Source organism: Diadema setosum, chromosome 3 (assembly GCF_964275005.1).
Source record: "Diadema setosum chromosome 3, eeDiaSeto1, whole genome shotgun sequence".
NCBI lineage: Eukaryota > Metazoa > Echinodermata > Echinoidea > Diadematoida > Diadematidae > Diadema > Diadema setosum.
In genome coordinates this window covers 23,510,827-23,533,983 of record NC_092687.1, presented here as the reverse complement: position 1 = coordinate 23,533,983, position 23,157 = coordinate 23,510,827, and the positions used below count along the sequence as shown (strand labels likewise).

Sequence of the window (23,157 nt, the reverse complement as noted above, 5' to 3'; positions counted from 1 at the left end):
CGTTGTCGGGATCACGTGAAAAAACTTGGTTGAAATTAAAGCTTATCTTCGATGTATTGAAATATTTCTTTCTTTCTCCTACTTTCTGTGCAATAACTCAAGAAGAGCATACCCTATCACCACCATATTTTGCATATGTTTAGTTCATGTCACGAACATTATTTCACAAAATAACAACTACTTGATCAGACGCCATCTTGGGTATGTAAATTAGGGTCAAAGGTCATAAATGTTTCATCCTGTATTTTGGTAAATATATGTCCTATCTTTCTCATATTTTGCACACGTAAAGAACATGTTACAAGGATCATTTCACAAAATAACCACTAATTGCTCACATGCCATCTTGGGTGTGCAAAGTGGGGTCAAGGGTCATATGTACTTCTTTCTCAATCTTCGCTATTACGTGTTATCTCTATGGGAGAGAGTTTTTCTAGATGTGAAAATTGACATGACTATCTTTATCAAGCACTATCTCACTTATGCTTCAGTGAATTTCTCCTAGATTTTAATATGTTGTAGCTGAAACTTTGTGCTATCATATAAGTGCCCTTTGTTTTTTTCACACGATGTCGATATCACGTCAAAATACTTGGTTGAAATTAAAGCTCATCAACGATGTATTGAAATATTTCTTTCTTTGCGCAACTTTCTTGCAAAAACTCAAGAAAAACATGCTTTATCACCACCATATTTTGCACACGTTTAGTTCATGTCACCTATATTATTTCATAAAATAACGACTTCTTGATCAGACGCCATCTTGGGTATGTAAATAAGGGTCAACGGTCATAACTGTTTCATCTTGTATCTTGGTGAATACCTGTCCTATCTTTCCCATATTTTGCACACTTATAGACGATGTCGCAAGAATCATTTCACAAATTAACCACTTTTTCCTCAGGTGCCATCTTGGGAGTGTAAAGGTGGGTCAAAGGTCATATTTATTTGTTGCTGTATCTTCGTTATCTAGTGTATACAGAATTTAGTACCAAGGATGGCAGATATGACTCCCTTTTCTAAATGAGAGTCCAAACATCACACGGCCAATGTCTCTAAATACAGATGAAACCTGTATGGTCATGCATATTGCGATCAGGACTCGAATCATTGATAAAAAAAAAAATCGGATCACCTTAATTTGTCAGTGATGACAAATTACAATCTCTAGTTCTTCTTTATTTCTGGGCAAAATTTGTGCAGAGGTTAGCTCAGAAAGTGCATTGCCTCTCAATGTCAAACTTATACCATATATGTATCATGTCGCAAAGACGACAGCGCAAGTAAAATCATAGTGCTCAGTCGACCGTGACGTCACTATGACGTCATTATATGAAAACACATTTTCATGCATATCTCATTAATGGAATGGAATATTTCAATGAAATTTACGTCACATATATTTCAAGACAAGCGGATTCTACTCATATTCTCAAAATTCATTTTTATTTCAAAACGCGCGCGTACGCGCGCGTTGAAATATTTGTATGCTCAAATCGAGCTCAAATTTTTTTTGCACACGGTTCAGACCATTTGGAGCATTTTTTGAAAAATTGAAAAAATTGGACGGACGCGTACGCGCGCGCACATATTCGCACGCACAGCTCATATGAAATAGAAATTTTCAATTTTTTCACACGGATCGGATGTCCGAAATGTCAAGGAATATTTCTACCAAGTTTCAAGTCGATCCGATTCAATATGACGTCAAACGGGCCCGTCAAAGTTGAAATTCCGCGCGCGCGTCAATGGCGATACACAGTGCAACTATGCCAAAAAACCGCCAATTTTAAATCCGATTTTACTCGTCAGGATGGACGGTGACCCCCCCCCCCCCCCCCCCATTTTCTTTACATATTCTGAAAGCTGATGAGTTGTACATGTCATTTCATGGGCTGGCTATGCTGACAAAATGATTAAAAGATATCAAATTTCTTAATAAAGTAAAAAAAGTAAATTTTCAAAATGACGTCATCAAATTTCAAGTTTACTCGAGCGTATCTCACTTCTCCTTTGCCAATTTTCACCCAAATTTCAATATGTTGTAGCTTATGAAATGCTCTTTCATAAATGTAATTACGCAAGTTTGATTAGATGACCACATCACCTCGAAAAGATGGATTGAAGGTAACCTTGTCAAATTTGACCAGTTTACGTGTAATCTCTATGGGAGCGCAATTTTTATGGAAATGAAAATTGACATGACTATCTTTATCGAGCACTAGCTCACTTATGCTTCGGTGAATTTCTCTGAGATTTTAATATGTTGTAGCTGAGACGTAGGGCTATCGTAAGTGTGCCCTTCGTTTTTTCATACGATGTCGGGATCACGTCAAAAAACTTGGTTGAAATTAAAGTTTATCTTCGATGTATTGAAATATTTCTTTCTTTTTGCAACTTTATGTGCAATAACTCAAGAAAAACATACCCTATCACCACCATATTTTGCACATATTTAGTTCATGTCACGAACATTATTTCATAAAATAACAACTACTTGATCAGACGCCATCTTGGGTATGTAAATTAGGGTCAAAGGTCATAGATATTTCATCCTGTATCTTGGTGAATACATGTCCTATCTTTCCCATATTTTGCACACGTAAAGACCATGTTACAGGGATCATTTCATAAAATAACCACTTTTTGCTCAGATGCCATCTTGTCTGTGCAAAGTGGGGTCAAAGGTCATATGTACTTCTTTTTCTATCTTCGCTATGACGTGTTATCTCTATGGGAGGGAATTTTTTAGATGTGAAAATTGACATGACTCTCTTTATCGAGCACTATCTTACTTATGCTTTGGTGAATTTCTCTCAGATTTAAATATGTTGTAGCTGAGACTTTGCAGTATCAGGACTCGAATCATTGATAAAAAAAAAATCGGATCACCTTAATTTGTCAGTGATGACAAATTACAATCTCTAGTTTGGTTAAGGTTTTTGAAAGTACTGTTTCTCTGCTCAAGAACCACAATAAATTCTACAAATCTATACATGAAGCTGTTGATTTATGTACTACATGATGTGAAATTATGAAAATCGTCCGGAATGCCCCTTTAACGAATCTTCGGAATAACGAACCTTCGGAATAACGCCACAAATGTTCGGATTAACGAACCCTTTTTCATTTCGGATTACCGAACCTCTAGGTATAGGGAATTTGTGTGTTTCGGATTAACGACCCTTCGGAATAACGAACCTTCGGAATAGCGAACCTTCGGAATAACGAACAGCACCCTGATATATCGTGTGTTTTGTTTACACACACCTACACACACACACCCACACACACACCCCGACAATTATATATATATATACATATATATATATATAGAGAGAGAGAGAGAGAGAGAGAGAGAGAGACCTAGATAAAGAGAAAGATAGATAGGTAGGTACATAGATAGATAGATAGATAGATAGATAACTGTCCCTTATGGGTGAGAGGACGAATTTCTTGTCTTCCTGCCGGAAGGTCTAGAGAGCCGTCAAAATGTAAAATCTTCATGTTACTATTTTCATGACCATTTTATTCGTCAGTCAGATTATGTTATTTGCAATTTCACTGTGAAACAGATCGTGATTTTCGGGTCAGTTGTGCTGCTCGCACTCTACGCCTATCTTCTGCCGTCCGGCGTACCAACCGACTATCTTCTGACCCGGAAGGACCTTTACGCACAGACCCATTGGCGACCCGGAAGTAAAAGGAGCACCGGTACGGCTGGAGCAGGTAGTCCTGCATTCTACCAACTTATCTTCATGGGAAATGTGGATATTTACTATACAGATCGAAAATGTTTACGTATCTTATGAGTACTGTCGTACCAGGAAAATGACTGTAGAATTTCTGCTGGGCTATGCGTGTGTTTCTAAGTGGCACTTTCTTAAATTCTTTCATGTTGATAATGATTAAAGGGTTGGTGCAGTATTGGTGGAGATGAGAATTGGGCTTTTTTTTTTTTTTTTTAGCTTTTTTTTTTGGATATCTCAGCCATTTCAAAACCAATTTTCATCAAATAAACGTTGAATTCCTCATAGAATTACATGCTCTTTCATATTTCATAAGAGGTTTCTCATTATCTCACCAAAAAATGTTAGAAACCTGAAATTAGGTCTCAACCAAAACTATACGATGATGATTGAAATGATTAATCTCTTGCAGTGTTGCAGTCACTTCTTTACCTTTTTACGCTTAATGCCGAGTTAAAATGAATTACAGTCAGAGGTCATAGAGAAAATGGTAATGGCGTACGCGTGAAGGGATGGTAATAAAATGATGTTAGAGTGTATGTATTGGTTAGTGGCAATTGGTTTCTATTATGATTCAATTCAATTCAATTCACATTTATTTCGGATATAAAAACAAGGTAAATATTGCAAGGATTCATTTGGGTGACACCTATAAGAAGCAAACGCTTGTCGGGTAAGGTGCACCCTATTGCAACTGTATAATAAACATAAATAATGATATAATATACAACATAAAAGCGACTAAAAATTAAAAAAAAAATACATGCGTACATACATACAAAATACATTCACAAGGACAACAAATAAAAAAAAATAATGGATATCGGGTAAGTGAGGCATCAAAAATAAAAGTAATGTTGGTTGAAACGTACGTTGACTCAAAAGATGTGAGATATCAGATTGGATAAGTTAAACAGAGGACAAATAAGCAGTAAAAAATCATTCAATTAGTCAATCAGCATTCGAAATTATAAGCGTCAATGGTATAATTCCTTTGATTTTATAGAAAAATAATCAATACTAATGTTAATCAACACTAACATCTAGTGATAATTATTAAAATGAACTTTGAACAGTAACACAAAAGAACAATATAGCATGCAAAATATTAAGATCAAATACTTATTCGAACATATACAAATAAAATATAATGTCAGTTTTTCAAAGCATGCTTACTATCATGTAAAAAACAATTAGTCAGTATTTCATATCATAATTTGCCAGATAAAAAGGTAGTGTAGATGGGAAACGTTGATTTTTGTTGCAGAGTCAAATCGGAAGAAATCATATGATGGCACGTGAATTCAAAGCAATGTATTGCACAAGAATCATAATAATGTGAACTAATAACATATGTAAAATACGTAAAATGCATGCGATTAAATACTATTGTGGCACTAAGAATATCTGCACCCATTGATGATAAGACAAATACGGAAATGTAAAATGAGTCAAATAAATATGCAAACTCAGTTAATGATACGGCACAATAAACTAAAATAATTGTCATAAAAGGAAATGTTAAAATTCATATTGTATGAAGTGATGAATTATAATAAATAAGGTAATAATACATTAGGAATTATATTCAGAATGGCAAACATAAGAAGAAGAAAAACGAAGCACAGTATTGCACAAATGATATCAGCAAAAGAAGTGTTACGATCACAGAGGACAGTGTACAGTATGAATAAAATAAATGCGTGGCATTCAATGGTAAACTGAACCTCAGAAGCGTCCACTTGAGTTACACTCGAAACCCATTGCCTGTACATCTTTAGGATGGACGTAATTCTACGGGTAGTACTATGGGAGAGCAGATTGTTTTAAGATATTCAAGAGTCGGTTCATCTAAGCACGAAACAAAACAATTTGAATTTGATGTGATTCCCACTAACCCCGAGTCCCACCGAGCAATGTTGTGTGTAATCACACCGTCCCCTCTAGTAAGACAATTGTAAGAGGCACAACAAATGAAGGTCCCGTGTGTGAGAGAGCCACGACTCATGCACGTAAAGATCCCGCTGTTATTCATCACGAAGAGCAGGGCGTTTAAAGGAGACCTCCGAATTATTTTTCAGATTTTTACGTATAAACATCTATAAATTAGTTACCCTGTGCACATAGTTTCAGGATTTATAATGATTAGGATGAAGAAAAAGAATGTTTTCAAAATCTATAACAAATTGCAATGGACAAGGATAATGACATGGTAGCCTCACCATAAGAATGCATGAGTAGGGGCTCAAGGAAGCAGAATAAAAGAAGAAGGCATGCATAGATTATACGCAGATGAACTTGCAAGCTAGCAGTATTGTAATGGAATTATACTGACTACATTTCTGAAATATGTGAGCCTCTTATATGTCATCATCATTGTTCAGTGTAATTTGTTTAAGGTTTTTCAAAGTATTGTTTCTCTGATCAAAGACCACAATAAATTCCATAAATATACATGTGGAGCTGTCGATCTATGTACTAGATGATGTGAAATTATGAAAATCGCCTGGAATGCCCCTTTAACCCCGTGAAGTGGTCCCGACTTACAAACTAACTATCTAAGGTTTGGATAAAATGAGTAAAGGTAAGGTAGTTCTAATCATCTGAAAGAAGGATTTCTGACTTTTTTGTTCCCTCTTCTGATTTTTCCCCCAAATTGACCTGAATCCCGAATATAGTTATTGTAAAGATTTCATGATTTTATTTTCTCCCCTTTGTGTCCATTATCTCATTTCAAATCGAGTAATGATGAAAGTTGTTTATTCAAACACTCAGATACATTTTGTTGTCTCAGACTACAACAATCTAAATGAATAGACATACAAAAAAAAATGAATGCTAAAACAAGTTCATCCGTTTAAAACGTCTCAATAACTGTGATCATAATCACAATTGCGATCATTTTCTTCTCAGATGTAGTCAATTCATCGGCAACCATGGTCATGAAACCCGGGAGTTCATTACGTCAGAGACGGAACATTCCCGACGCACTCTACCACTTGGCCAGAGAGGTAAAGCCAGATTAAAGGTTCCCTGAAATACAAATGCATGTTGATTTGTTTTGATTTATGAATCCCTCAACATCACTTTGCGGTGAAACGAATATCTCAGTGGCGTATCTAGGGAAAACGGCGCCCGGGGCAAGCACGAAAATTGCGCCCCTAATTTCTGAAAAAGTGTTCAACCCCAACCCCATCCCGGTAGGGACTTTAAACAAAGTCCACATGATGCTTTTTCAAGCACTTAAAGAAGAAATTTATAGGAAATGATATCATATAAATTGACTGTTTTCCATCATTTAATGTTATTTTGATTAATTTCTGACATAAATCATGCAATAAAGTTGTCTCTGCTTTGAATATAAGAATCTTTATTTTTACCAAATTTGAGCACTGGAAAAAGTTCGATGCGGCTACGAAAAGTGCCAAATCTGTGACGTCACCACATGTGTATGCAACCCAGTGGGATTTACGTATCTATAGGCAAACTGTGCGCACTTTTCAGGAAATTGGTGTGTAATTTGTTGTCAATCTAGAATAAATCGTCCGCCAAAACTATATATTCACGTCGTGAAATTGTTTGTTTGTGTTCATTGGAATCATATTTTACACCCATAGATTTACGGAAAACAAAGTTTTAAAAGCACAAAACCTATCGTCAGCTCAAGATTCACAATTGCCGTGATCAGCTGTTCCTTCGTACAGCAACAATTTGCTGTTATTATTGACACAACAAATCGATCATTGTGGGGGAATTGCGTATAACTGAGGTATACATACTCATGAAGGATGATAACTAAGTCAACTAGGGCTGTAATTGATTGGAAATCATTTTTACACCCATAAATTTACGGAAATGCGACGTTTGAAAAGCTCAAAACCTACCGTAATCAGCTCAAGATTCGCGATTGCCGTGATCAGGTGTACGCACAACAGTACCAGCAGAATCGGCAGTGAAGAGGTATTCCTTGATGCCGTGATTTCAGCTTGATTCTTCTTCGAAATGGCATGATGAAGGTTTGTTAGATAAATGTGACCTTCTTTTTGTCTTGTGTGTTGGTTTAAATTCTAATTTCTACTTCAACTTGCTAAAAAAAAAAACAGTCTAACAAAGCGGGAAACTGCAACATTTCCGTGCTGAGCAGCAGTCACGATACACTGCAAGCATGCATCGCTGCTGCAGCGATCCCCATAGTATAACACGTAGGTTGCTTGTAAACAAGGGGGTCCTCGGCGCAGTTGACCAATCGTGAACACGTATTTCGATCACTGTCTTGGTAAGCAACAAGGCTGTTTACGCGATGTTTCAGACGAATTTATGAATGAAAGTGAGTAGCATGATATCATGCCATGACCATACTTGGAATAAGCAGAGGTAGAGCTTTCTGTAGGTACCAAATGTGTCAGGGTTCAACGCAGAATATCTAAGACACGATCGCCAAAAGAACAGTCATTTTCGCCGTAAGCGAAGGCGATTTGGTCTTTAGACGTAAGATTTTGGCCAGCATTTGAGATTGACATCCCACTTTTCTCTTCAAAATTCCACATTTTGTAGGTTGTATTTTGAAATGTTGTTGATATCAGTCAGAAACTAGAAATTTCCCCTACAACGTGATACCAAAATGTCAATTTGGTCCCTGAGGTAGGTCATTTTTTGACTTTTTCGGCTGTAGCGCGAAATCACATTTGCCGAGAAGTTTCGGGTTTTGCCAGAGCGGGTCTCATATAGACGTACGGGCAAATCAGCTCATACACATTAGTGACGTCGCTCAAATCCGATGTTTCTTGTAGCGAACGGAGCTACGTGGTCATGGAAATGGGTGTTTTTCAATCTCAAAAACAGTTTGGGGGTAAAGTTACATCGTCTAAAAGATATCCAGTTTTGTTAACTAGCTTCTTAGCTTTCCGTAGATATCAAACTTGTCATATTTCTAGATTCTCTATAAATTTCTGCTTTAAAAGGGATCTTTTGAGGGTGATTTAAATGTAATAAATTTTGATAGATTTTGGCGAGCGAGCGCAGCGAGCGAGCCGAAAATTTTTGTATTTCAGCTTACAAACCATGGAATTCTTGTCATTTTTGGCTTACCAAATCTTACAATTCTAATCAAGATATAGTGACAGCCTTATAGATATCGATTTATACCAAAAAACTGAGGACTTTAAAAAATACTCTAAATTAGTGCGCGCGAGTGAGCCGAAATTTGTAAATGTCCTCGTCATCATCACTTATTGTTCTTATCTTTTTTTATTATATATAAATTTTGGCGAGCGAGCGCAGCGAGCGAGCGGAAAATATTTGCATTTCAGCTTACAAAACATGGAATTCTTGTCATTTTTTGCTTATTGAATCTCACAATAAATTATAGTGACGACCTTATAGATAACGAATTATACCAACAAACTGAGGACTTGAAAAAAATGCTCTAATTAGTACGAGCGAGTGAGCCGAAATTTGTATATTTCCGCGTCATCATTACGTTTTGTTCTTATCTTGTTTGATTTGTTGTTGTTTTTTTACGCCGCCCCCCCCCCCCCCCGTATGTTCGAAACCGTTGACGCTCTCTTTTGATCCAATTGGCGATCGCTTCAGAACGAATGAAATTGCAGCCGCTGCTCCGTGAAACATTTTGCCTGCTAAATACAAAATAGACACTGTCATTTTGTCATCATCACGTTTTGTTTCTTACCTTCTTTTTTTATATGAATTTGGGCGAGCGAGCGCAGCGAGCGAGCCGAAAATTTGTGCATTTCAGCTCACAGAACTTGGAATTTTTGTGTGAACACAATAAACATTGTCATTTTGTCCGCGTCATTATCATGTTTTGTTTTATCTTGTTTGATTTGGTTTTCTGCCCCCACCATTTTCCCTCCCCCTTCCGGGCGAGTTTTTTTTTTCTTCTTCTTCTTCTTCTTTCTTTTCTTTTTTTCTTCTTCTTCTTCGTTGTTTTTTTTTTCGTTTTTTTGCGCCCCCAAGGAGTGGCGCCCGGGGCACGTGCCCCCCTTGCCCCCCCCCCCCCCTAGATACGCCACTGGAATATCTAGAAACATTCCATATATTTGTAACTATTTATTCTTCTATTTTTTCTTCAGATTACTTGGGATACGCCCACAAAAAAAAAAAAAAAATCCTTCCAAACCAATATTCTTGTTGTGACCTCATCTGTCAATCATTGCTAATGTACTGATATGTTTAACAAAAGACATTGGAATACACCTTCCCCTCGACTCAGCATAACTTACATGTTTCTGTGATATTAATGTAACTTACAAAAGACATGCGAGGGAACATGCAAGTTATGCTGAGTCGAGGGGAATTTTAAAATCAATCATAAGTCAGGTATCAGCTAGTCAGAACTAAGTATTCACAAACTTGTGTTTGATGTTCTGACTTGGTGTGTTTGATCTCAACTTTTATGCGACAGGGTCCAGTTGTCTCTTTATTGCAATTTTTTATCTCCGACAAGATGGTCGATTTCTCTTGGTCACGAAGTCCCATTTTGGAAGCTCTTCACTTCTTAATTTCTTACATTCTTCTGACATTTTTTCGTCTACAGGCTATTATCGCGGTTGAAATTTCATAAAACTTCCTATTGAAATTGTACATAGCCACATCCAATTCCCGATAACAACGGTACCGATATAGGTTTCTTACTGACACAAGTACAGAGATAGTGGTTTTTTTTTTTCAGATTTAATTATCAGATTATAGTCAACAATAGTAACGGTTTTCATAGTCATCGTCATCATCAACATCGTCCTCATTTTTACGTTTACTCTATTTCTTGTATCTTGTCAAGTATGATAACGTTTTCTCAAATAAAAGCATAATTTCTGGAAAACACAGAAAAGAATTACATGTATAATATCTCTCATCGTTTCTTTATGGAAGAGGCTAGTTTGTTTCAAATATTTTTGTACTGCCAAAAAGTGAGAGAAACCTTTGAAAATTTGGTTTCTGGCATATTTTGTTACAGTAAAGCATCGTGGGTTTTTTTTTTTTTTTTTTTTTTGTTGTTTTTTTTTTGCCTTAATTGTCCTTTAATGAATAAAACATAATGAAAATTTTGTTGGTGTAAGCTGCATATTATGCTGTTAAGCACCATTTATATAATAAAAACATGTTCATCATTCTTCCCGTTCATGGTTGATTCCGTAGGCATTTGACGTCATCCCTCAACAGTTCCTCCAGTCTTACAAAAACCCTTGCTTCCTCCTTGACCCGGAAGTACCTACGAGTTTTCGATGTCTACCATATTTCTACCTCATCGGAATCCAGAAGTGTGGCACAACAGACGTGTGGGATAAACTCACGAGTCACCCAGACATTCTACGAACTCAGAAAGAACCACACTTTTGGGCTCGATATCGAGTTTGTAAGTTGGAGAAAGCTTTGATCTTTTAGGTAATTTTTACCATGCATGGAGGTCGTGCGCTGTAAGCAAGGGTAGACTGGTATTCCTCTTTAGAGGTATTTTGTTTTCCAGTTCATGAAAAACAAAATATATTTTCAACGCGCGATATTGAATGTATTTTTGAATAAATTGTGTGGAAATAAAGAATGAATCAAAGCAAATTCAAGAAAGGCGTGGTCAACTATATTCATTAGATAGTACCCATATCACTTACCAATGCACCTCATTTGTGTGTGGAAAATCCGGTTGGTTCTATTCTGTCGGATTGCAGAATCTGAAAGGGCATTGGTAAAATACCTGTTGCGAAATATCAGATATAGCTGCCGAATGCTGGAAGATTTCCACCTAGAGTTGTTCTTGTATTCAGTGAACTTCCATTAAGTGAGATGTTCTACACTTAGTCGTGGTGTAAAAGAATGCAGTGGTGTGGAAGCACTATGGTGTATAGTGCAGCTGATGTGACTCTATCAGATAACAGAGTAAATGGTCCGAGGTTCGAATTTTGGTGTAATCATCTTTCGACACTGCATTTTGCCAAGTGTATCTCGTGACAAAGGGATTAATGTGTAGATCTACTTGGCAATCATTGAGCTATAATGGCAGGACCCCAGCTTGGAAAGTAGTGCTAACACTAAACAGCTTAACCTAGGACATAAAATTCTAGTTGCCACAAGTAAAGGTCGTCATTCAGTCACTGAGCCACAGATGTAATGTTTTCATTGTGACAGCAGTTTTGCTCTTCTCTCATTTTATCTCGACCTTTTTCTTTGTGTGTATAGTACACAATGTGTCCATTCATACCTATCTACGAGGCCGATCGGAAAGACTCACAACTGCGTATATTCGAGGAGACGCTTCTACTCTTCACGAACTAATCTCTGGTAAGCACCTGCCGGAAACCCAAAACATACTTATGGTTGTTACCCGAATGGGATGAAAACTTTAAGATAAGCTCACTCTGAAAAAAAAGTAAAATATCAAGGACTGCACTTGACTGGACAGGAATGCAGCATTGCGTCTGTCATCACAGTTCACATAATGATGCAATATAGCACTCGTAGAAAGTTGATGTCAGAGGTGGCAACTCGATGTGTTGCGATTAGACAAAAGAATAACGAAAACTGTAAACTGCCGATACAGGGTAAGTCAAAAAAAATGTACACTTTATAGAAAGTGGTCATTTATTTAAAAAATCAGGAAAATTGGTCACACAAATTTTAGATGGGAAATTTGTGGGACTGGGACTGTCTGTGTATGTGTGTTCCTTGAGTGTGTAAGTGTATTCAATACATTTCATTAGATAGGGTCCTACATACAATTCGTCCCCTCACTTAATGAACACATTGGCGCAAGTTGATTTTTGCATTCTCGCAAACAATGCCTCCTGTTCATCAAGGTATATACCACACAGAAATGATACCAAATGGTTTGGAATAAAACACTTTCAAACATGTAAAACAACCTAGCTTTCGTTCATGGCCGGCATTTAGGATAAACTTATTTTGCTCACCCTACGGTTTGCATCTAATAAAGTAGCTTTCTATAAAGTTCTAAAATTGGGGATTTTCAACCTGTAAAAAAAAAGATATTAATGATAACAATAACAATAATAATAATATAATAAAAAAAGGGCAGAAAGATTATCATAATATTTTCCTGCTGAACACATTTATTCTTAGACATTATTACTAAATTTCGATATTTTATTGCTTGCATTTTTACACTTTTGCTGCTATGAAGGCGATGGTTCGACTTCGGCTCTCGCCGACAACCGCTGGCAAAATATGACGAGCGACCCCTACGACGGACCTGCGTACCTGGTTGCCGATATCATGCGTGAGATTCAGCCAGATTCAAAACACATCATTGTGTTGCGAGATCCCGTTCCGAGGTGATTTTAGGGCCATTGCTGTTCTATGACATTGCAAAGCAGCATAAAGTGAAAAAGGAATATTCAACCTCCACACCAAAGCATCGTCACTTTCGAGATTTTGAAAATGTAACCAAAAGGTTAAGATTGCCCAAACTGTCATTTATTATCTTCTTTCATTTTTGTTTTTCAGTGTTCATCAAATCACTGGCTTTCGCCATACTACATAGAAGTAGATGGACCTTGGAAAGTCATTCCATTCAATGTTCTGGCAATCGGGTGTTTAGCTCTGTATTGTTATGCGTTGAATTTTCGTGAGCTTATGATTAAATGAATTTTGACTTCTTCCCTTCTCACAGGACATACTCAGATTACCTATTTTTCAACGTATTCCCGCCAATATATGGATTAAGATCTTCGCCAGAGACTTTTCATCGATACGTTTCAGATGACATCGGAAGATTCAACAACTGCACCCTTCATCGCAGTAAACGCGCCTGTGCGTACATCCACGGAAAGGGCGGTGTTGTAAGAACAAGTTCCAATCTTTCAATTTTAGCGAAGCACTTGTGATCTATAATTACGTTCCAATAATACTTGTCATTGCAAACATTGAATTGAAGATTTAACAGATGACTTGGTCAGTCCATTTACACTGAATGATCTGAAGTAATGGTTTGTTTGTCTTTCAAAGCGTACTGCATTTTTCTGATAAAGGATTAACCTGACATTGCTTCAGCAATATAAAGATGTTTGTGATCATAGTCATATATCAATGTACGTGTCATTGTCTGATTGTCCTCTGGGAAGAGAAAATAAAAAGTCATTGCCAAGCTATTACGATGTACCATTATTTTATTATCATATTTCTTTTGTATATCATTATGCCCTCTTTGACATGATTTTCAATAGTGTTTTTAATAGTTTAGGAATGGGTATAAGACTCAAAGTCGTGTAAAATTAGTCATTCATTCCGAGATCTCACCAGTGTTTTTATTAGTTGTTCTGGTTTTATTTCATCACTTTTGTTGTGTATCACTACAGCGAACTCTGTTTGGATATTATGCCATTTATATCCGTGATTGGCTACAACGTTTCCCACGTGATCAGCTGTACATCCTCCGAACCGAGGATTGGTATTCTAACTGCACATTCTATCTCCGAGATATACATCACTTTCTCGGTCTTCGTAAGTGTCTTTTTATTTCTATGTTATTTTTATTTTTAATTCATGTTTCATATTCCACATTTTCTATTTAGGTTTTATATTGCATTTGATTTCGAAATAAGATATGTTTAAGACAACAGTTAATTTTAGACATACTTTAACAAATGTATAAGAACATATGTGTAATATGAGGAACCTACTAAAAAGCAATGCTCAGTGTAGGATGTAGGTTCCAAAGTAATAATATGAGCGTTTAGTACAACATGCTTATTACGAAAGATGACGAAACACATGGGAAATTCAATATGTCAAGATAATAACAATCATCATTTGAGGACATAAATTTGAATGACAAACGATGATAATGATAATAATGTAAATATTGTTGCTCTTTTCTTCGAGAGATCAGTGTGTATAATTTAGTTGAAAGTTGGACCTTCATTCTTTAACTGCAAACACGTGATCCAACGCTTTAATCACTCAGTATGATCAGTCAGTATGATCAATGATATGTGGGGGTTTTTTTAATGGAAATAAATAAACTATTGAAGAGAATCGAATGGAATATAGAATAGACTGATAACGCCCTTTCATATATTATGTATAAATGCTATGAGATAATGCAGTTGAAACTGATCTGTGGAGAATGAAATCAGTTCCAACCCCATGACTGTGATTTGTGAAGCTACTTAATGTTAGTACCTCTGGTATTTTACACATTAATCATTTCAGATTTCTTGCTGAGGATTTCTCTATGTTGATGTAATGATACTAACTTTATTTTCAATTTGTTCAAACTGGAGGCGAGCTTCCTGAAGCCAAGCTGCAGGAGACGTGTAATCAAACAAAGAAGTTAATGAATTGGAAAACACGCGTCGTTGGACCAATGCTGGCTGAAACGGAAAAACTTTTACGGGATTTCTTTCGAGATAAGAATCGTGAGCTCTGTGAACTTCTAGATGATGAACGGTTTCTATGGCAACAAGAAGAGATCCCGCCATAGATGATGCGTACTCAATCACCACAGGAGCGGGCGGACATGATGAAAGAAACAGTGTTTAAGAAAACTTTGGAATGTCTCCAATGAAGACCTTTTTTTTTTCTATAAGAGAGAGATAAGAGAGTTTCTTTGTAAGGGATTTGCACATTATGGTCTTTCCGTCTTGAAACAAGGCTAAGGAATGGCAGCAATTCACACGTTGCAACTCACTAGAGCTGCCATATTAATTATGTCAAATGCTTTTAAAATGCCGAACATTTACGGTATAATTCATACGCCCAAACTTGATCAGGTTGTGATGTTCTGCACCTGAGAAATTTGACCAGTGTCCATTATAGACACACATGACATTATGCGGTGCTGGCAGTAAATATTGGATAATAATGTTCCCTCAAAAGTTCATGAAACATTTTGTTGTTTCAGTTCATGTACAAAATATAAGTGGAACAATCACTTTGAGATCAGTCGTCCAATTCGCTTAACCTACCTAGCTTCTGATATCCTCACAGACGTTATAGATGACATCATCCCAAGTTAGTTTAGAAGTTTGTGGAATTTTGCTGTTTTATCAAGTTTTGTTGTTTTTTAGTTTTTTTTATGCCTTAACCCTGGTTTGGCACCGAGAGTGTGTGCCTTTGTGCATTGCCATAGGATCTGCGAGTCCATGCGCGCGCGTTTGTGTTTGTTTGTGTGTTATATATATATATATATATATATATATATATATATATATATATATATATATATACATACATATATATATATATAGTGCATTAATGATAATAGAGAGAGAATTATACCGAGCATGTCGCGAGGACATGGGAAAAAACATACTTATATTATTATCATGAAATGTAGCTAACGATAGAGAAGAGGTGGTATTTACCTTTTCAGTTAACAGCGACACATCTTGCTGTCGCATTCCGTTGTATCTTTCAATTAATATTCCTCTTTAGGACTGATGTAATTATAAAAATGCTCCATCTGTATGTTCATGACTATCGACTTTAAAGGGGCATTTCAGCCAATTTATACATAATTTCACATTGTGTAGTACCCAAATCGATATCGTCATGATTTGTGGAATTTCTTATGGCCCTTGAGCAGATAAACCAATACTCTGAAAAAACTCTTTGCCATTGTGGTATTGCATTTTTTAGACCCCCAAAACAGTAAGTCATTCTTCATTTAAAATCACTACAGATTCTGAAACTTTGTACACAGTACAACTAATGAACAGATGTTCAACTGCAAAAGTCTATTAAAAAAGAAATGGCATGAAATGTCTCCTTTAATCTCACTGTTGGCGTACAGACTTGTTAAGTTTCACCATTCAGGGATGTATCTGCGAATGAGATGTGGGCCCCGTTGCAAGAAAGTCCAATCAATTGCAAATAATTGCTAATTTTGAAACAACCATTCTGATTGGCTCAGGGTCTGCCCTATTAAGAAGACATGCATGCAACAATGATTTTGATTGGCCAGTGACAATCAGTTGCAAGTTGCGTTTAAACGCAAAGTTTCAAGCAACGGGGCCGTGATGTCATAAAGAGATCACGTAAAGTATTTGAAGAGTTTGTTTGCAAAAACCGATAAGTCCATATTTGCCAAATGGAGATATTTGCGATTAAAGGTCAAGAAAAATAAAGAGAATAATAAGAAAATGTTCGCTTCTTTTGACCATAACTTCAAAAATGTACCTTTATATATAGTGACCAATATATCATTCAAAAGTTATTATTTTGTACTTTATGACAGAGACCTTAATTGAAAATCTTCAAAATGGACTTATCGGTTTTTGCAAACAAACTCTTCATTTGGAAATGCGATGTAGTAACTAACCACTTATTTTTTCCAAAAGTTTGTCCTGAGATAGTAATCCTATTTTATTACGTGATGTTGCAAGATTGCTTGCCCAAAGATAGTGTGATATTTCTTCCTCGTAATTACACATTTTCTTTGTCGTTTCTATGATATTATACGACGCCAATGGGTTACAAAATGGACGACGGGCATGTTACTTGTGTCAATTTTGTATTCGTTGCCATTGTGGCATTGTATTTTTTGACTCCCCAAAATGCAGAAATCTTACCTCGCATATACATTCATGGTGTGTGACTTCTAAAAATCTTGCAGACAAAGATTTATCTATCTATCTATTTATTTATCTATCTATCTTTTCATTTTTTGAAGCGCCATGAACACGGAAAGGTGGACCTGTGCGCTATACAAGTAGACACAACTATTATTGTTATTGTTATTATTATTATTATTATTATTACTACTACTACTACTACTACTACTACTACTTCTACTACTACTACTATTATTATTATTATTATTATTATTATTATTATTATTATTATTATTATTATTATTGCAACTCAGACTGAGTCTCAAAAGATGCAATCAGCATCTCAAAATGTTTATCTTCTTACCGTTTACGAAGGCCTCCAGGATTCGGCGTTCTCTTCACGACGACATTGCATCGGTTTGTAGATCAGGCAGCGATATTCGAATTAACGCGAACATTTAGGCGTGTATAATTGACGGGAGTAATTTGTATACGACTTCATAACAAAGTCAAACAATGAGGTGTTCCATCTTTATGATAATCTGGACAAGAAAAGAGAAATGCAAAAACAACAATGAAAGTCTAGCGACAATAGAGCCAATTTCGTTTCTTGTAATAATTTTTTGAAATTTGAAATGTTGAGAAATTTCAAGGCTTTGCAGTGAAACCGGTTTTCCTAAATTATCATTGTGATTGTCACAGTCGATTTGTGGGAATAAGTCATGACGATGATATTTTCGCTCGACAATTTTCACATTGGCTTGTTCGAATCATTTTGTTCATATTAAATGATCCCCACCCGGTTTTCAAAGACAATACGCCGCTAGATTAGCAACAATTAATAAGTTGTGCAATATGAGTTTATGAGAACTTGGTTCTCTTCATGTGTTGTGTTGATAAAAAAAAAGTTAAAAACTTGAACTTTGAAAACAAAGAAATAAAATTATACTTAAAGGAATTTTCTGAGCTGCGTCATGTATCAAGTGTGTGTCGAAGCTGCAAAATTCTCGTTTGATTTTGATAATTGCCATTCTCACCTAATTCGAGGTTAAGCAAGCACGCGCACGCACGCACGCACGCAAGCATACACACATACGGATACACACAGACAAAAATACAGAAATACACATACATTCTGTCACACACTCGCGGACATAAACAAGCACAAACATACATAATAAATTCCCACAGAATTCCACTTTCTAACAATGGATTTGCAACTGAGAATTGACTTGATAATACAGTGACACGATTAGTATGCTTTCGTGTATACATGCACGTTTTTAAACTCCGTAAAGAAAATGAATTCGTAATAACAATGTTTTCCATTGTCCCTTCAACATTTCGCTTTTCCTTGCCTTGTAAAATCATATGTACTTCTCTTCGCATTACATTTTAATGATTTTCCCTTGTGAAAATACAAGAAAAAGCAACACGTCATACATTCTTCTATTCGGTCATAATGCTGCTTTTCACTTTACGCGCACCACTTGCGCATTAACTATTATGACGTTTACAAGAACACGCGTTTGCATAAAAAATGTTTACCTTGGACACGCAGACACAGCCATTCCATGTACACGACATATTGTCAGATATCTTAGGATATTTTACAATTATCTTCCTATTGACTTTGCTTTTCCTGATAATTCCGGAAATTCAAAATGTCGATTGCGGAGACATTTCTGCTGAAAGTCATCCTTCTCATCTTCAAGAAGTTCTGTAAGAACGTTCTTGGAGAAGGGCGACTTGTGGAGGAAATTTGGTGAGTTTTTTGGATCGAAGTCTTCCTATTTTTCACTTCCTCACAAATACCAGTTACCTCAACTCACCCGCGTATATCCATATGAGTACAACGGTTGGAAGGTCTTACGTACGACGCGCACTCAAAGCCATATTTATCATTGTACATCTCATATGTATATACGTGCATAATTATGTATAGGGCTAGTTATAAGATATTCTAATCATTACATTTTTTTTTATTTAGAATCTACATAGGCATATAAAAAATCTAGAAATTTGATGAAATCGGGTATCTCTCCTCTATCTATCCATCTATCTATCTATCCATCTATCTATCCATCTATCTATCTATCTATCCATCTATCTATATAACCATCTATCTATCTATCTATCCATCTATCTATTTATCCATCCATCTATCTATCTATCGATCCATCTATCTATCTATCTATCTATCCATCTATATCTATATCTCTCTCTGTCTTGCCGATATGTCTTCCGTTTTAACGCTGTAACCTCGAGTACTCGTGAGACGACTTTCAGAGCGTCCTATATGTGCTGTACACCAACCTGCACCATCATTAACCATCTGTGTGCCACATTAATTACCTCTCCATAGGTTTGTGTGCTAAATCTGTGCACATTTGACTCATTAGGACAGGAAGGGTTAACTTTGACCCAAATGAGAATGATGCAAAGACAGTTCATTGACGGTGTGGCAATAGATCATAATATTTCAGAAAGAGGATATATATATATATATATATATATATATGTATATATATATATATATATATATATATATATATATATATATATATATATATATATTTATATATATATATATATATATATATATATATATATATATATATATATATATTATACATCAACTTTCTACAACTCTTCCAAAAACAAAAAGTGAAGCCAAAATTACCTCTCAACGCTCAATTCATTTTATAATTTAAATTACACGAAATGAGGTCATTTTTAAATGAAAGCAAGTATGTTGAATATACACGATGTTTAAGTTCCATTTGTACAGAGAGCAGACAAATTGGAGAAACTCGTACCTCAGTCATTTTTTTTTTTTAAGAACAAGCTGATTAGTCGGGGACAGCACTTACGTATAAACATTGCTGTAATTTAAATGATGAATAACGTTTAGGTTTTCATGTTAAATAAAATACTCGAGCTTGCGGTTTGAGAAACTGACTGATACTTGCTCATTTGAGAATGTGACAGAGAAAGGCAAGGAGAGATATAAAACTCCATGGTCAAAATATTAAAGTTTGTTTATGTGCAATATCTATGTCACGTAACATATAGCTGATTACATGGAAGTATTCTGCTCTTTTTGCCTGTTATACCAACTAAGCAAACGTTTCCCGACCATTGTGACGTTCGTCACCGGCTCACCGGACTTGGCTTACAAGAGAAGGAGATCAGAGTTCGGCAGGTAAGATGAATAAAAAGACATGAAAAGCGAGAGAATTATAAATAAATATATATATATATATATATATATATATATATATATATAATATATGAAGAGTTTGTTTGCAAAAACCGATAAGTCCATTTTTAAAGATTTTGAGTTACGGTCTCTATCATAAAGGACAAAATAATACCTTTTAAATGATATATTGGTCACGACATATAAAGGTATATTTTTGAAGTTATGGTCAAAAGAAGCACAAGTTTTCTTATTATTCTCTTTATTTTTCTTGACCTTTAATCGCAAATATCTCTATTTGGCAAATATTGTGATGGACTTATCGGTTTTTGCAAACAAACTCTTCATATAATGATTTATTTAAATGAAATATAGGAAGGAGAGAAAGGGGAAAGGGAGAGAGAGAAGACGGGAGAGAATAGATAGAGGACGACTTAAATTGTGTACATAAGGTGAGCAAAAGAGAGAATATATGGAACGGGCACAGAAGATAGAAGAGAGAGGGAGAGACGTGAGGAAAGCAGTAAAGATGAAGGAGAGAGAACGACTATTTAGGCCTCCGCACAACGAGCACGGTAACGGCAACTGTCCGGTTTTTTGCTAAACCATGTCTGGTTCTATTAGAGAGTCAATAATTTTCGTACAAAGTCATCAAAAATCTTGCCCTAATGTCTAAATCAAGAGCAGCAAAATCACCTGTTGAAGATTTATTTTGTAACTAAATTATTAGGAGAAAAGTGATATTGTAACTAGACATTGTTTCTTTTGGCGCACCATAGCAAAAAAAAAAACAAACAAACAAAACAAAACAAAAATAAACAAAAACACAAACAAAAACAGACCGTTGCCGTTACCGTGCTTGGTGTGCGGAGACCTTCAGAGAAATCGAAATACAACGTTGATTGCAAAATCATGGAAGACCAGACCAAACCAGTCGTCAGAAAGAGTTTACAATTACTTTTTCAAGCGTTGACAAAAAAAAAAGAAAAAGTAGTCCAATGATTTTAAAATTGTCTGTTATACTTTTGCCCTTTCATCTCTTTACACTCAATAGAAACTCTTGACAGTTCAGAAGAAGAGGCCAAAGCTTCTTGACCGAGCCAAGTCTGGGAGTGGGCAGTGGATGTGGAGACTTCTGAAGTCCGATGATTTTGCGCCTGAGACCTGCGCTTCAGAAAACTCGGACTCGGATAAAGATGACCATCAACGAGCAGCAGCAAGGGGTCAGTGACCTCTAAAGACTCTTCATCCAGTACAGCGCCCTCAGGAGATATCCTGCAGTCAGTGCGCCTGGAGATTGCTGTTCAGTCATCACTCATTCAGTCGTCAGAGAAACCAGTTCTTGCCATCTCGGTGTCGTCCTGGCGTCACCGGAAGACCGCCTACGACTCTGACGATAGCGATACCGATGATGACGATGATCTCGGAGCACTCAGTCGACCTCAAGTGCCACGGAGATATTCCCCAAAGAGTGCCGCCAAGAATGACATCAGCAAGGTGGCTGATCAGCTGCTAAAGTTCGACGTTTCGGAGAAACTCGCCGACGGAGAACTGGAGAACAAACGCTGCGTACTTTGCCACTCTGAAGCGATTGCAGCATTGCGATGAACCGATTCCAACGAGGACAGATCGCAAACAGCAGCCAAGGGTGAAAAAAGGCGGCAAAGTGAAGCAGAAGACTGACCGAAGTATCGATGACTCAGATGCCAGAGAGACAAGGGCTGAGAGCTGTCAACCAAAGACCTCTGAGACAGGACTGGCAAACCTGAAGACTGGCACCAAGACAGAGTTAAAGGGAATCCTGAAGACCACAGAGGGCGTCTATCTGAAAGGACATTGTACTACCACACATCATGTGACCTTCTGTTTAGAAGGAGCTGAACCCAGCCAAAAGGGGGCGCCATACAAGGTACAGCCAGCTCAGACCACTGCCGAGATTGAACAGGTAAGACTTGCTTTCTGTTAAACAATTACGTCAAGTCTATACCAAGCTCTTACCAAGGTAGTTTTGATTCTACCAAGGAGGTATCACATTTCTTTGATTCTCCTCGGCTGCATAAACATATTAATTGTAACGTACTTCAAAGAATCATTGTGCTGATATTGGTCTGTACATAAATAAGTACTAACATGCAAACATTAGAAATATACTTTCACTTCACGTCAGTCTTCATTGAAGATTGAATAGTGTCAATCCGAAAAACGTAATAAATGGCTAATATCAATCTGTTCGGTGACACCTAATACGTAGTGGCCATCCAGCAGAGCCCTAATTTGTAAAACAAAGGTACATTCAAATCTATTCATTCAATTTGAAAGTATTATTATTCTTCAATCTTCCCTTTAGACTGGTAGTGACAGTGACAAACACCTCAAGGGGAAATCCCTGCCGTCTGAGACGAATACAAACCCTCCTCAGATAAACCCCGAGGAAAGAAGTCAGCTGCCCACGTCCCGAATCGCAAGATGACAACCTTTGTCTAAAGAGGGCGTCCTGTAACATCTTGGCATCTCATGCGACTGATGTGAATGCCGAGGTATGTGACAACGTCATAATCTGTCCGCCTTTTTTGTTTGTTTGGTTTTTTTTTTCTTTTAAAGGAGATGTGTTGTGCTGCTAGATTGTTCCATGTGGTATTGTTCTGAGTTATGCCGATTCAGGTGTTCAGCAAAGATTTTA

The 23,157-nt window shown here is 36.6% G+C and overlaps 1 protein-coding gene across 2 annotated transcripts in view; it reads left to right on the top strand.

Annotated features, from left to right (window-relative positions):
• Window positions 1–15,712, top strand: part of LOC140226295 (carbohydrate sulfotransferase 15-like) — a 55,690-nt gene extending 39,978 nt beyond the window's left edge. Inside the window, exons 2-9 of one of the 2 annotated variants that reach the window (XM_072306793.1) lie at window positions 3,576–3,714; window positions 6,663–6,760; window positions 10,908–11,124; window positions 11,943–12,044; window positions 12,904–13,054; window positions 13,393–13,561; window positions 14,078–14,222; window positions 15,005–15,712. In XM_072306793.1, the coding sequence (XP_072162894.1) occupies window positions 3,576–3,714; window positions 6,663–6,760; window positions 10,908–11,124; window positions 11,943–12,044; window positions 12,904–13,054; window positions 13,393–13,561; window positions 14,078–14,222; window positions 15,005–15,204 (1,221 nt within the window). In that variant the 3' untranslated portion in view covers window positions 15,205–15,712. Of the gene's footprint in view, window positions 1–3,575; window positions 3,730–6,662; window positions 6,761–10,907; window positions 11,125–11,942; window positions 12,045–12,903; window positions 13,055–13,392; window positions 13,562–14,077; window positions 14,223–15,004 lie in introns of both variants that reach the window. The other variant, XM_072306792.1, reaches the window with a different exon arrangement.
• Window positions 15,713–23,157: the final 7,445 nt, after the last annotated feature.